The following is a 16544-nucleotide window of genomic DNA, read 5'->3' as shown; positions in this document are numbered from 1 at the left end:
ATTCTGGTGATATTTAAAGAATGAAATAACAAAATAAGTAAAATACAACAGCATTTTTATCATTATCAAATTTCCCTGACTTGATTGACAGAAAAATTGTCATACATTAGGAGAAATACAGGGGAATTGTGACCACGGGAGGAGACGTGAAAAGTCTCCTGGGAAAACTGAGTTGACAAGAATGGGGCAAACATGCTGTTTAGTTTGGTCTTTTCTACCTTTAACTGAATTATCTTTTTGCTGCTTTATGTGAATAACGTCAATGATATAAAAAGAAAAACAAAGACTAAAATGTCAACTAACAAACATTTACATTTATTCAATTGTTAAAATACAGGAATGGGTTTTAGAAATGCTATACATGTAAAAACAGAAAACACATCCAACGATACATGTCAATGATCCATCACTAACTTTGAAGGCATTTAAGAGCTTAAATGTTCTGATGAAGTGTCTCAATCATCAACATCAACACAGCAAACAGACTTAACAGGATGGACAGTTTTCACACATAAATCTGAACAAAAATGACCATCGGCAAACATTCAAACATTCAAACATTTAGTTTTTGTTAAACGCAAATGCTGCAAGCTTGGAGGATGGATCCAAAGATTTCTTCTTCTTGGCACTGTTTTCATCAGCTTCTGCCTGTCCATTTTCATTTTCCGCTCCTCCTCCTCCTCCTTCGGCTCTTTTCCTCTTCTTCAGATCTGCTGCGTCTCCGGTCTGCCCTTTTGCTCTTTCCGTCCACGACTGAACCAGAAAGAAAAAAAAAAAAAGGGACATGAAGAGCACATGTTAATTACCAAAGAGGACAAAACGAAAACGGATTGTTCTTTTGTCTCAATCCCGGCTTCGAACACCTACATGATGATGACTAAACATCAGGCTGCAGTTTGAAATTGCATCCTGTCATGTATAATCACTATTGACAGGCTGCATCTCTTTGGCCTGCCGGCTCTTCTCCTCCTCGTGCTTTTATTTATTTTTTTCGCTCCCTGAGCCGAGACAAAAGGAAGCGCCTTCCTGGACGTAATGGAGCCGGGATGAATCATCAGGCCTGGTGAGTGGACTGGCAGCAGCACAGGCCACACACACATAAACACACACTCTTCACCTCCAGCACCCAATGAAGCACTGCTATTAACCCCGTGCATATTCACACAAACACTAGCATTACAGAGCTGGTAGATGGTACGAGCTGTGACGTCTCGCCGTTCAATTGTCATTTGATTGTATTTGGACAGAATAATGTGATATGGAGCAACTCGCACACATTAATAAGGTTTCAGGTTAAATTATTATCATTATTCAGGTTTTTAAATTGCACCACAAACCATAAGTCAAAGCTTTGTTACTGAATTTCATCTGAATTCAATAATATGCATGAGGCTCAGTTGGTGTGTTGCTACAGGTGACAACTAAAAGAGAGAAATCAAATCAGAAGTCCAGTTTGATTAAATGCAAACAATCACTCAATTAACTGGTGGGACCGATGGACAGAAAGTAAGTCGATCATTTTTATAATTGATTAATATTTCAGGTCATTTATCAAAAGAAAATTCATTTTCTGGTTCTGGTTTCTCCGATGTGAGGGTATGCCGTTTTTCCTTATTCTTAATAATTGGCTGTGTTTACACGCAACCTAATATTCTACTAATAATTAGAATAATAGCCCAATCAACCTCTTGTAACCACCTCAGTCGGAAAAGCCTGATCCGATGCAGCCTGATCAGAATGGAGGGGCGGCGTAAACCTTTGGCAATCTGTTAAATACGAACATATTAGTGCCTGGTAACCGTGTTAAAGCTATAATCTAATTGGAATAAATATATTCTATCTGCGCACGTTCGCCTTAGGTTGGGTAACATTAGATCATGTTGCTTATGAGAGGACAGAAAATTGACGGTAGCTAAACAGAACTGGGGTCTCATTTATAAAACTCTGGAGAATCAACGGCAAATGTTTGGAGAAAAAAAAGAGGAAATGTACAAATGCCCCCAGATTTTTTCTGATTTATAAAGCCTACCGTACGCCCAACAGTTTGCTGTTTCAACTTGGAAATGTGTGCAGGTGAATCTGCTAAGCGCTAATTGGTTAATACACAGTGAAGATGTGATGAAAATTAGCCATCAAAAAGACAAAATGCTGTTTTTTCCCCAAAGTACACATTTGTTGTGTTGAATTTGCTTAAGACTTGAATGTTTCTCAACTTTTGAAACGGTTTTGATGCAAAAACTGTTGGAATACAAATTAAAATGATAAAAATAATTTGAGGAAGACTGGAAATCACTCTGGCACTGTCCTTTAAATAAATGAAAGCTGTATCGTCACACTTGTTCCCCTGCAGCTCGGCGTCTCTCACACAGTATTATCATAAGATCAATGCTTTGTGCCCTCACAGCCAAAACACATTCAACCAGGTTCCCAGGCAACAGGCCTCGCCTCCCCTCCCCTCCTCTCTGCCTTCACACCCACTTCCTCTTTTCTCTCTGTCTGTCAAGTGTCATCCAGCTTTCTGCTGAGAGTCATGATGAATGCAGGGTCACGACCTGGTTACTACACCGACACAGACACACGGATTGACGCCTGTTAGCACTCAGGCGGATGAAAGGATGAGGTGTGTAATTACTGACATAGGCGCCCTCATTTATTCACCCGTCGACTGTCCAGAGCTGACAGAACATCCGGTTTTATCCAAAACCCAAAGACATTCAGTTTACTTCAGTTCAGAGGAAAATATTTTCACAACTCATGTTTATGTCTATTAGGCCTTTAAAGGAGTTTGTATGATGAATTGTTCGGACACTTATGACTGTTGGTCAACTAATTAGTTCTTGAGGTTTTAGCTGACAAAGAAGTTCTTAATCCATTAGTCATATTTTACGACCGTTTTGTGGGAAATGAGGTATTTGTCTGTCGTCATTCAGTACGTTTACATGCACACAATAAACGTGATCGCACAGGAAATCGGACAATGCATTCACATCCATTGAAGTAATCTCGTTACATCCAGCTGCTTTTCTGTCACAGCAATATTTCTCTTGTCTAAGGTCTTTGTTAGACACGAGTCTGGTTGCACCGCGTGGAGGAATGGGTTAATGGGCCTGCAGCTGATAATTACTGCTGTCTCACAGACTCTAATTGTTGGGTTTTTTCGTTGTTTTTTCTCTTAATTTGGTATTCAGGGAAAACTAGTCCAGGCAGGATGAACTGGAAGCAGCTCACAGTATATCCCTTTCAGAGACAGAAAATGAAGTATGGATATCTGTAATATCAGATGATACTATTTCACTCCATCTAGTCTCTTGGTAGAGTTGTGGTTTTGGTCAGCTGACTAAAAAGTAATTTCAAGTCCAGGTTTATCCATCCTTACAGTACATTTTGAACAGAGGTGCCACGTCTTCAGTTCTTTCAGATTTCCTGTAGCATTTGCCACAAAAATATTATTTATAATATACTTTTTGGAAGATGCAGACATGAAGATGGATGTGTACTCAGCAGAAGATGTTTGTGGATTTGAAGAGATGGTCTGGATATTGAGGCTTAAATTTTGTGATATATTAATATAAGAACGCATTATCACCCTTATTATTAGTCTTAAATTTAAAAACAATGCCCCAGTGTGTCTGAAAAACTTGTAACACATTTTTTGGGGGGATTTCTCAGTCTGAAAATAGCTGATAAATAACAAATAATAAATCCTTTGAGTTTGAGTTGTGCACCTCTAAAAGTCATCATCAGTCAACTGTAATTCTGACAAAACCTTTTGTTTACTCGGCAGATTTCAGACCATTTTGGTCAAATTTGTAATTTTGCTAGACTTTGAGCTCAGTTTTACTCGCATTGTATCCTTTATTATCACCCACACCCTCCTCCCCGAACCCCTCAGTGTTTCATTACCAGTCGCTCTTCTGCTGTCAGCGTCCTGAAGCGTCCCATGGCCTCTTTTATGATGTCGGTCTCCTCCACGTCTGGATGGTCAGCTGTGATGCTCTTCCTGTTCTCCTCCAGCCAGAGCTGGAAGCCCGTCTTCGGCCTGAACGCACACAGTCAACATTACAACCAAGTCAATCGACCTTGAAGCTTCCAGTAAAGTCATCAAGAGTTCCATCTAAAAAATCCAAAAATCCATCTTTTACCTCTTATTTTCTGTGTTATCTACTGGTGAGGCTGGAGGCGGGACATCTGGTTGTTTCTGCTGATCTGCAGCCGGCTGAATCTTCTCCTGAGTCTTCTTATTGGCTGCCTTAGAGCCAGTCATCTGCAGCAGAGTGGACTGAGTCTGGAGGGAAGAGAAGACATAATAACCTCAATGAGTTAACACTTATTTATACTCAACTCCTGCAACATGGATGCACAACATGCATGGTACTATCTACAGGTTTAATCAATTTAAATATGGATGCATTTGATATCTGTTATCATATGTAGTTACATGACATCAATTCCTTTGCCATGGTTTAAAGGATAACTACCGTTTTTTACAACCTGGACCTTATTTCTAGCAAACTATATGGTCATTTACTCACCCAGATAACTTTGGTGTCATTTGAAGTCGTTCGGACGAAATTAGATCCAGCGTAGCGCCGATATATCCATATAATGCGAGTAACGGGGCATCAACACACAGCCTCTATAACGCATTATCTGCCATGAAACTAGTTCATTTCACCAATATTTTGTTACGATATGCTAGCGCTATTCCCCTCTGAGTCCGGGCCCGTCCGTTATCAACATCCGGGGTCAAACTAGCAGCAGCAGCTACAGGTAAACAAGCTGGGCTGTCGCGGGTGCGCGCGCAGCTCAGAGACGACATCTTCCAGGTCAGAGGTAGTAGATCAACCTACAGACCCCGGATGTTGACAACAGACGAGCCCGGACTCAGAGGGGAATAGCGCTAGCATATCGTAACAAAATATTGGTGAAATGAACTAGTTTCGTGGTAGATAATGCGTTATATAGAGTCTGTGTGTCGATGCCCCGTTACTCGCATTATATGGATATATCGCCGCTACACTGGATCTAATTTCGTCCGAACGACGCCGAATGACACCAAAGTTATCTGGGTGAGTAAATGACCATATATTTTGCTGGAAATAAGGTCCAGATTGTAAAAAACGGTAGTTATCCTTTAAGTATTTTTACCTTTGTTTTGGGTCGTGGGGCCAGCGGTTTGAGGACAGGGCCTTTGCTTCCTTTCCCCGCAGACACGCTGAGTGGACTTGACTTCTTGCTGGATGTCATGCTGTCCAGGATGTTTGTCACTCGAGGCTGACCAGATGAAGGTGAAGGTTTCCCCGAGCCGAGCACCTGCACGTATCCCATCCAGACTTTATCACAAAACATGTCCGTCTCTCTTGAACTTCCACACTTACACTCTTTTTGCATGTTCACAGCACAGTGCTGACATCAGAATATTTTTAGATCTTACCTTGAAAGGATTTGCACGTCCAACTTTAGCAACTGCAAAGAAGAAAGAAAAGAGACATTAGGTGCTTTAAAATAAAAAGAAATTATTAAAGATATTTCAATTGTGGCAATCACTACATGTAATAAAACACAGCAGATACTACACCACAGTAATATTTAAACGCATACTAACTTCAGCAAAGTACTCTCTCAACCCTCGCAGTTATTCTGATGATCACATTTACACATGTGAATTATCGAGGGGTCTTTACTCACTTGGTGTCAGAGATGGTTTCACAGGTGAACCTGCCTCTTTAGCAAACGGATTCACACCTGCAGTGAGAGACACACATCAGACACGTCGTTAACATCCTGTGCTGAGAACATGTGTGTGTAAAAAGAAGCTGAAGGAAACATTTCAACTGACGTTTTCTGATTTCTGTTGACTCCTCTGTCTCCATCTCCTGTCCATCCTCTTCCTCCCTGACCTCTTCTTCTTCTTGCTCCTCTTCCTCCTCCTGATGACGTCTGTTGCTGTAATGTCCTCCTGTGACCTCACTCCGGCCATACCTGTAATAAACACAAAATAAACTCAGGAATCACACCTAAGTTGCCCTCACTAGAGCACAACAGCGCTTGTAAAAAAACACATCTTTCACATGTTTGGCAATTAGGAACATCTCAATCCACGTCCAGATCCAAGTGCTTTAATATCGACTGTCTGCCAATATCAAGTCTTTCAAGTTTATCAAGTTCCACTGATACTTTAAGAGTTAATAAGCCAAAGTCATAACACCGGGAGAGATACAGAGTTGAGTCTTACAACAACAGGTGAGTCTGCTGTCGAATTTGAATAGTTACACTAATTACAGCTAGATGCATTCTGACTTACCCAGAGGTCCGTCTGGTGTATTCCAGCTCCTCTTCCTCTTCCTCTGGCCCTTCCTCCTGGATCTGGTTGGCTTTCTCCAGGGCGATCTCGCTGAGCCGCTCGGCGAGAGCCATGCGCCTGGATCGGGACGCATATCGAATGGCCAGAGTCACCACGTTCTGAGTCATCAGCTGCGCCAGCTCCACACAGCGAAACTCTCTCTCCAGCTTACAGGACAACTGGAGAGAAACATTGACTCTGCATCAGTTTATTCAGCTAAACACCAGTGATCTTAATATACATAAAGAGTGATCCCTCCGCTGGTGTGTGAGGAAGTTTTCATACTCACTGCAAACATCTTCATGAGCAGCTCCTGCTGCTCCTTCTGGGACTGACTCTGCCCATCCTCATCTACCTCGTAGCCGCTGGTCGACAGGAAGCTGTAGTGGTTGTGGAAAAGGACTGAACGCCAGAACTGCTCCTGGAGGACGACAGAGGACGATGAGCTGAATGTGTACTTTCAATTCACACCACAGAGAAATGTTATGTCTCAAAAACTTGAGACACGATAAGCTTTTCACTGCCACGAATCCTCAGAATCTCTGAGTTCATGAATCTCACATGTAGTTCATGTGAGCAAATCAAGTCGTCTCAGGTGTGTTTGGCATGTTTACCTCCATCTGTCCTTTCTCTGTGGTCGTCTGACATAGAGGCAGCTTGAAGGGCAGGATGGCCACAGCAGGTCTGGGCAGAGTGGGAGGGTACCTGGAGCCTTTACATGGAATACACCTGATTGGACGAGAACAGACTGGATTTAGGAGAGGAAGAAACCTTGAGGGCATAATTATTTACCACCACTTACAACAGGATAACATCAGGGAACAGAATCAGGAAATTTAAATGCACAGTCGTATTTTTTGCATATTGTATCCTGGTAATTGCCTTAAAGAGAAGACGACATGTGAACAACTTCTGAGCCGACATGAAGACAGAAACAGGATGGTGAAAGTGGGAATTCACCTGAGCTGCTGAGGGTTCTCGTGTACTCCAACAACCCAGTAGTGATCCGATTTACTTTTGCACGTCTCGCTGGTGTTGCACACTGGCGTCCATGTGTTGCCCAGGGAGCGGTTCAACATTCGGACCACACCCTCCGAGTCCACAGAGCACGGGGTACCTAAAAATAAACAAACACAATCAGGCTACCGTCTTAAAAGTTAAAAGATGACGTGTAGTCAGAGGGAGAAGCCGCTTCTGTTAATTAAAAATGTATCAACAAGGTGAGAGAAAGTTTGCAGGAGAATTAAAAATCTATATTTTTCTTTCTTGACACACTGACCCTCAGCAGAGAATCCGAGCCAGGACAGGTGAGATTTGCGAGACAGTGGGAGGGGTTCACAGTTGATGAGCTGCCTCTTCCTTCTACCAAACTGCAGCAGCTGGACACCGAGAGCCTGATCTCCACTGAAACCTGTAGCTGATGACGGGAAATGACACACACGCACAAACATAAGGCTAATGCATTGTTTCAGCTCATGACTGAGCACTTTATTACTTCTTGAGTAACTGATAAATCATCTATCTATAAAATGTAAGAAAATAGCAGGGGAAAAAAAGGCCTCGATTATTTTGTGCCTACAAACGAAGCTGAAAATAGGAAAATATTCTGTTTACAATTAACACAAAGAAATGAAGCAAATTCTCAGTTAAGAAATGGAAAATTAGGAATATCTAGCATGACCTCAATTATTAAATCGATCAAAATCCAAAATCTGTTTATATTCCTGTCGTGGAGTAATCAGTTAATAGCATATAACCGTTCAAGCTCTATAGAAAGCATTTGCATCTAGTCCAGCGGACTTTTTTTTCATACAGGGAAAAGTTTGTTTAGAAAATGCCCAGACAAATTTAGACATTTTACTAATTTGAGCTTCTCTTGTATTTCAGCCGATTATTAGTTATTGATAACAGATGGATCTAAGAGAGCTTGAGAAAGTGTGTATGTCTAACCCCGGTGGTATATGATGAGCAGCTGCTCTCCGTGTCCAGCCAAGCAGACTACGGGCCCCGGCAGGCTGAGGATTTCCCTCTGTACTCCACCGATGGAGAAGAGTCGGAGCATCAGCGCGTCGGTGGCTACCGCCGCCCAGCCCTGACCCAGACACAGCGCTTTGACGTCCTCGTCCTTCGGCAGGTCCACCATCCACTCCTTATTAGTGTCCCATGAAGAGAAGTGGAGGCACTGAAGCTTACTGAGAAGAGAGGAGGAGATGGTTGAAACATTTCCTGAGAAAAATGAACAAGAAAAAACATGGGATAGAGTGAGGGTCACCTGGCGAGCTCGTCTGTGCTGGGGCAGGCCAGCAGCACGGCCTCCTGGGAGAGATCAGCCATGGTGTGACCCAGCGAGTTGGTGAGGTGCATGGCGTGGTGGACGGCTGAGTCGTGAAACTCCACATCGATGGCGTTGTCCTGCTCGTCATTGTAGCCGCGAACAATTCCCACAGAGTTCCACATCTGAGGTACAAATCAGCTGTTAGTTCATGTGCGACTAAAAAAAACATTTTCTTTCCCTTCAGTTCAAGATGAAAGCTTAAAAAGGTCACACAACTACTAGTCTACCATTTAAATCAGTCTGTCACTGTGTCCTACCATGAAGCGGTGTGTGAGGTGTGCTGGGGTGGAGCCGGGCTGAAAGGCCTTCTGGGGAGGCGTAGGCATTGGTCCCTCATAGACGGGACGCAAGGGCACCAGTGGGGCAGCTGCAGGTACGACAGCGCTTCCCGTGTCGTCGTCATCATCATCCCCGAATTTGTCCTGACCGAGTCTCAGCGATCCCGTGTCTGAAGGAAGACAAATAAATTAAAAGTTGAATCCACTAATTCTTCATTCACCTGAATGATGCATTCAGACTGTAACAGTTAACAAGTCAACAGAGGTTCACGTTTGTTTCTTTCAGAGCTGAGAAACTAATTAAGAAGCTAATCTGTTGAGAAAAGTTCAACAGGACAGAAATGTTGGCAGCCAGCAGCCAGGTTCATGAGCTTCATTTTAATTTAATGAACAACTCGTGTTGAAAACAATAAATCCATCAACAGAAAAAGATAATCGCTTTGTTAATCACTTAATCCATTTATCAAGCGTAAAGGGAAAATATTCTCTGGTTTCAGCTTTTCAAAAGTGACAAACTGCTTCTTTTCTCTTAAATCTTTTTGGGTTTTGGTTTTAAAAGGTATTTCATGGGCATATTTCACCTTCATTCACATTAATGATTAATAGATTAAAAACAAATAACTAAGAGCTAAAGAGAAGTTCCACTTGGGCAAATGTAACATGAGTTAGAAATGGATTATTTTTTTCCGTCATCCATCCTTATCCCACCATTTCCCCCCACTTTCACTCACCTAAAGAGTTCTCATCATCCAGGATGGCCCCTCTGTTCCTCACCCGCCCCGTTGCAGGCATCATGAAATCATCATCATCGTCGTCGTCCCCAGTGACAGCTTTCTTAACCGGTGAGTTGGTGTCACTCAGTCCTTCATCCATGAGTCTATCATCATCGTCGTCGTCAAACAGGTCGTCATAGTCTTTTGCTGGCTTTTTTGCTGCTGGTGCCTCCTGAAAGTCCAGTGACAACATAACAACTTGAACTTAAAACACTGAGAAGTTGTGTGTTAACTGTAGGATGATTTAATGGAATACATAAGGGTGCTGGTGCAATTTCAGTCATTAGTCATGGATACTGTTTGACACAAGAGAAGCAGAAGCTACACGTTGAAACCTGTTTTCTGAGCAGTACCTCGGTGGTGGTGCTGGTGGAGGTGCTGAGTCCATCCAGCAGGCCCAGACGGCCCTCTGTGTCTGTGTAGGCGATCTGGCTGCCGGATGGATGCCAGGCCAAACCGCACACTGTGAACCCCTTTTCATGCTTCTGTCTGCAGCAAAGATAAGAAAACTTCAACTGTAATGATCCCAAATACCATTTGTCCCTGCCCAGCAATCCAAAAAAAGCAATACATTTAAAAAAGTTGCAGTACCAACGCCAAGACATAACTATACCTAATAACTTAATATGAGAAACATGTCTTTCTACAAACACTTTTGTTTGAAATGTTGTCAGAGCCACAACACAAGCAGCTGGAGAATAAGTTCAAATCCAGGCAGTATTTTGATTATGATCAGGAACTTTCTGATCAAAGTTAACAAGATTCTGAATCTGACCAGACATCCGGTGTAGGACGATGTCTGTCGGTCTATCACTTTTGTCCAGAGTAAGACACTGACAACCAACAGCCACTTGTCCAGATATGGATGGTCCACAGGACAGCCCAACAGATGTACTAACATGACTGATTTTACAGATAAATGTAAATTGAGTTGTAATAACTCTATGCTGACATTCTAGCCAATTATTTCTTGTATCTCTTCACGTTAAGATAAAGATTAATGTCAGTATCGGTGCGTGGATCACCGAGAGGATAGAATTCTGCTTACTTTGCAGAAATGTTTGATGCAACTTAGAAACATTTGGCAACCAGAGAAAACTGACGAGGTTATTTTCTAACTGCAAAATATTCCATCTCTGTCAAAATTATTTTATATCTGAAGTTAATGGATCCATCTCAAAATTGTTGAAGCTATGTGTTGATTTTTCTTCCAACTCTTCATTAGATACCAGTGTAAAGGAATCCAGCAAAGGAGGAATCTAAAGATGTTGTTTCCTCTTGGCCAGAATTATTATTGGTGAACAAGAAAAATGAAAACAAAGACAGAGGACTGCCATGATGATTACTGACCACATTCATGAACAATTTCATTTTCATGACCTTTAACTTTCACCCAGGATTGAGGCTCGAACATCAAAATCACATGTATGTTGGTTGTGCCATCCAAACACTTCAGCTTAAAAAAGCCGCTAGATTTTTATTATTCTATTAAGACTTCAGCTCTTGTTCTACCTTTTTTTAAATAAGTGTCCTCCCCAGCGATCAATGCAAACGACCATTTGTAACAGGATGCTTTGTAGAACCTTTTTCATTAAGTTTTTATCAGTGCTGCAGCATTTATCACCTTTAAAACTTCATCACTTGTTATCAAATCATTAATCAAATGTTATTAATCATCAAGCCGCCTTCCTTCATGTTTCAGCCAGGTGTGATGATGATGTGTCAAACTTTAACCTCCCGCTTTAAACAGCGTAACATATAAAAACACAACAGTTCTTGACTTGCGTACCTTTCCACACACAGCTTGCTGTTCACGTCCCACACGTTCAGTGAACCCCCCACGCTGCCGGCTGCCAGGAACTGCCCACACGGAGACCAGGACACCACGTTGATGAGCTGCAGAGGAAACAAGGGTGGAACAAGAAATTCAAAAACAAGGAGAAAGGACACAACCTTCAGTCCAGCTGATGATTTTTAACTGAAGTCTTTGCAGAGGTTGTCACTTTGGTGCTCTCACGCTGCATTGAGATCAGATATTTGGTATAAAAATGTACATCATGCTTCAGCAGATGAAAGGCCGCAGAGTTGTGTTAGTGGAACGTGGGGGGCTATAAACGCTTTCAGACTTTCCTCATACTAGTGATCAATATTTACTCAGATAATTTGCTATAATGTTGTTTATCATGGCAACTGTAGAAGCTTCGAAGCATGCAGGCCAGCCCTAACTGACCATGTACATGAATGTTTATGTGCATCTGGACCTCACCTGTGTCAGCAGATCATCGGAGAGAGTGCTCACATGATTCCAGGACCCTCGCTCATACAGGTGCACCTTTGACTCTACAGGAACTGCTAAAAACTGAGCATACACACAGAAAGGTTCTTGTTATATCAGGATGTGGAGATAATGGTAGACTCTGCCAATCAAGAGTTGCGTCACTGACCTTCCCCGCCCCAGGCTGCCAGGCCAGCCGACAAAGAGACTTTGCGTTACTGACGTCATTGGTCTTCTGCAGCAGAGGCCAGCTGATCACCTGAGTCTGAATGGACACAAATTAAATCAGCCTCTGACAGACAGACGACGTGCTTATAAAATATTTCAGTCGAGGTGCTTAAACAGTGACGTACCTGCTCTTCAATATTCCACACCACCACGGAGCCGTCACAGCTGGCAGACGCCTGACGGAGAAAGCAGACAAAGTTTACTGTGAGAACAGTTTGACATCCAGGTTAATAAAGTCTGCTTCAGTCAAATGCTGTTCACCCGAAATTGATGCATTTGCAACTGTACGTTTCAAGTAGAGCAGGGCAATAATCCGTTATTTATAGGATTTTAATTGGAATTAGATTGCGGTGATATCAGGATTTGATCTTTGACAGACAAGTGACTAAAAGTCTCAGCCTGATGATATAGTTTTCATAATTTTAATCTGTGTCTACAACTGTACTGGACAGTAAAATGTGAACATATTGTCATTATGATAATGGGTAAAGGTTTACCCACCAGGAAATCATCTTTGGGGTCGAAGGTGACACTGAGGACAGGCGCTTCGTGGCCTCGGAGTGTTTTCTGTTGACTGCTGTCCGACACCTCCACCACCTTAACCATGAAATCACTGAGGAAAGCAGAGAAATTGAGAATGAATACGTGCAGAGTAACATGTGCGGGCAATCTGTGTTCACACGTGACTGAAAGGACACATCAGCTGTGAACCAACACGAGTGCAAATTGTAAAATCAATGAAAAGAAGAAGCGCAATAATCCTGATTTCCTCCAACGTCCGGCAGAATGCAGATGCCACATCCGCCCTAACAGCCTCAGACACCTGATTTTTTTATAATCAATATCACAAGAGAAATTACCAGGATGAAAATAGCAGCATCAATAAGCCACCATGCTCTGTGCTTTTATTGCTGTGATAAACCTGTTTAGTGCAAATCAATCCTGGTAGCAAACAGACGTTTATCTCCAATCAAGACTAATCATAAACCAATCCAAAGTGCTGCTCTGTTTGCGAGGTGGAAATATCATCCAGGTGCACTGCTGTGTGCAGCTCATTCTGTACTGGAACAATAATCCGATCATGGTGTGGTTTAGTCATACTTTACACGAGACTGAACACAACACACACGTTGCGCACAAAGGCTTCAGCTGCTGCCACGAGAGAAGCCAGAGCGGAGTGAACGTGCATGGTTTGACAAAGTAAAAGTGACATTCGCTCTTCTTTCAGCTCTGGTTCCTCTCTTGGATCACGTCAAACCGATGAAGCTGCCCGGTCAGCTGCACATCCTCATAACTTAATATATTCTTGAAATGTCTTTGTTCTCCAGGAAATCAACCAGGCAGTGGAATCGTTGCAGGGTGTCTACAGGTATCAGACACTTACATTTTTTAACCAAATTCATGACAGATTTTGAAGCAAATCATCTCCTTCTTTTTTGAGCACTGCAGGTAAGTATAAAAGTATGTAGTATACACTGTAAATGGTCCCATGCAAAGGTAGGTTTAAAGCAGGATATGGTTATTAGAGTAAGTTAGGTTAATCTATGTTTGGGCAAAGCAAAGCACAAACTTTTCCTCTGCTTTCAGTTTTTCAAAAGTGATCAAAATTTGAAACACTTTGCATTTTCAGGTCACTCTTCTATCTTCAGTACCTGGATCCGGCAGCCACTCTCGAGCCGCTGCGGTTGAAGGTGACATGTGTGGCGTTGGTAGTAAACCGGGTCAGGATGCCGTCTGGATCACCGTCAGGAAACGTGTGGATCTGCACTGTGTTGTTGGAGCTCGCCGTCACCAGCTTGTCTTTCTGTGGAGGAAAGAACACGTTTTAATAAACCACTGACAGCTGCTGCGATGATTCATTACAAAAGGCCTCAGTAGAAATCAATCATACAGTTTGAGTCAGACACAACCTTAAACTGCCAGATGGCAGCAGGTGACCAACCTTCAGTGCGAGGGAGTACACCTTTTCGCCAACGGTGATGAACTTTGGATCGTCATCATCCAAACCGTCCCAAATCCGAACATCTCCATCAGCTCCGCAGGTCACAAAGAACCTGAGGAGAATTGTATTGTGGTCAGCTTTTAGCATTATGGTGCAAATATCAAAGTGTCAGCCTGATTATTTGTCCCCTTTTTAATCAATTTACTACAGTGTGACATGAGGATTGGGAATAAGCATTACATTCAGTGTGCAAAAGTGTTTTTGACACAGACACACAAAAAAACGTTTTTGCTGCAGGATTTCTAGTAAACTGTGTGGAGCTTAATCACTTCATACAATCACATCCACCACGTGGCAAATTTCTAATATTCACACAAGACTGCTCTCTGGGTTAAAAGGCAATGTTGTAAACGTAGCCAAAAGTGAAACTTGAGTAAAAGTAATGATATTGTGTTAAAGTAATACTCAGGCACTTGAGTAAAAGTATCTGATATTAAATGTAAGGGTAGACGGATTATTGGGCCGATATTAAGCATTTTCCCAATTATTAGAATCTGTGATTTTTGTCAGATTGCCAATAAAATAAACTAATTTAAAAATGTGCTACTTTGGCTCTGATGCAGCATCCTCTCACACAATGTCCCACCCACAACAATATCATGTCACAATGAATAGCCTATAAACACTGAATAATCTGAATCTGAAAAGTAACTAGTAACTAAATGTATCAAATAAATGTAATGGAGGAAGTATAGAGCAGCAGAAAATAGAAATACTCAAGTAAAGTACCTAAGATTTTAATTTTTACTGCAAATAAATATTGCAAGAGGGGGTCGACCCCTAATTAAATGTACAGAGGTAGTAAATGTACAGGTAAAGTAACTTAAACATATATTTACATGTATGTACACGTATATATTTTTGCATGCAATCTGCAAAGTAACTAGTGACTAAAGTGATGAAATAAATGTAGTGAATAAAAAGTACAATACGTGCATTCAAAATGTAGTGAAATGGAAGTATACAGTAGTAGAAAAGTGAAATAATCAAGTACAGTACAGGTATCTTACTTAAGTAAATGAACTTAGTTACTTTCCATCAGTGTTTGGAGACACTTGAAGCACAGACTGTATAAAAATGGCCAAAATTCAACGTTAAATGTCCAATAATTACTGTAAAAAGAAAAAAAGACTGTAATGAACGAGTGGACGAGTGTGAGATAAAGAAAGAGGAGTTTCAGTGACTTCCACAAACACGGTCAGATGTTATTTATCTAAAAAACAAGCAGCCACAGACGGTGAACTTCAAGAGCAAAGCCTCTACAATGTCAGACTTACTTCCCAGAGTCATCGAAGCAGATCTCGGTGTGTCCCTCTGAGTGGCCGTAGCGCATCGGCTTCCTCTCACAAGGCATTTTCACAAACCACCAGACTGTCGAACAGAGAAACAAACAGAGGGATCAATACGTGAAGCTCAGACTAACACCTGATCATTACCTCTTTTGTATGTATCCTCCGCCCTGTCAGCTTCTCCCATCAGCTTCTTTGCTAGCTGAAGAGTTGAGCTAAAGCTAACAATACAGTCGATATAAGTTAGCTAACTGCGCTGTTTCAAACCCGGCGGTCGAGTTGACACACGACACGTTTTATTCACACTAAATGAACAAGTTATGTAGCTAGTTATGACCTGAGAAGACGGCAGGAACACGACTTTACAGCTTCCCCGGTTGACTCCACAGACTCTTCTTCTCAATCTCCCGCGCTGCGTTGAAAACAAGGAAGCGCTGCGTCACAACTCCCGCCAGCTACGTCATGACGCAACTGTCCAAAGCCCTCCCACGTTGTGTGAGTGAGATATTTCTTCATGGGTTCCTGCTCTTTCTGCAGAAATCTCAGAGGATTAAGGTACATACCGCTAAAAATGAATGGAGTCAACTGTTGTTTGCATGTTAATGCTGAGCTTTATCTTATTTTCTTTTTTTTTAAAAGCTGTAAATGGCAGTAAAAACCAAAAGTACACTTATGCAGCAGCACCATTCCAGAATCACATGTGATATATGATGGGATTATAAATAGTGATGCTTTAATATCACTTTAATGGTGCAGCTGGTAAAAGTAGATCTGGAGTGGACTGGTCTTCATTCACCATGCAATATGACCCAGTTAAGGGGTAACTCCACAAAAGGCTTTATACTACTTTTTCACATATGCAGTAGTACTCCCAAAGACCTGTAAACACACTTTGATGTGTAATTGTTACCCTTTAAAGACCTTTCTCATTAGATCATCACACATTAATCTCTGACAAAGTAAAAATAGTTACTATGGTTAACATTTGTTTTTGATCATCTTTATTTTTAAATAAGTAAAA

At 41.8% G+C, this 16544-nt stretch overlaps 1 protein-coding gene across 1 annotated transcript; it reads right to left on the bottom strand.

The window, feature by feature from the left end:
- Positions 1-294: 294 nt before the first annotated feature.
- Positions 295-15956, bottom strand: wdhd1 (WD repeat and HMG-box DNA binding protein 1). The gene is made up of 26 exons (XM_084355471.1): positions 15861-15956; positions 15512-15605; positions 14175-14286; positions 13885-14036; positions 12734-12845; positions 12358-12408; positions 12174-12269; positions 11996-12088; positions 11519-11625; positions 10083-10218; positions 9688-9901; positions 8936-9126; positions 8616-8800; positions 8294-8535; positions 7623-7760; positions 7304-7460; positions 6958-7072; positions 6633-6764; positions 6305-6522; positions 5840-5982; positions 5689-5745; positions 5435-5466; positions 5149-5313; positions 4143-4285; positions 3904-4039; positions 295-753 (listed from the first exon to the last, which is right to left on the bottom strand). Exons 2-26 carry the CDS (start codon positions 15586-15588, stop codon positions 562-564), a joined length of 3396 nt encoding a protein of 1131 aa, XP_084211597.1. The 5' UTR covers positions 15589-15605; positions 15861-15956; the 3' UTR covers positions 295-561.
- Positions 15957-16544: the final 588 nt, after the last annotated feature.

This window comes from Pagrus pagrus (genome assembly GCF_965226575.1).
Source record: "Pagrus pagrus genome assembly, chromosome: 1".
NCBI lineage: Eukaryota > Metazoa > Chordata > Actinopteri > Spariformes > Sparidae > Pagrus > Pagrus pagrus.
Note: the sequence above shows the minus strand (reverse complement) of the source record. Positions and strands in the feature narration are given on the sequence as shown.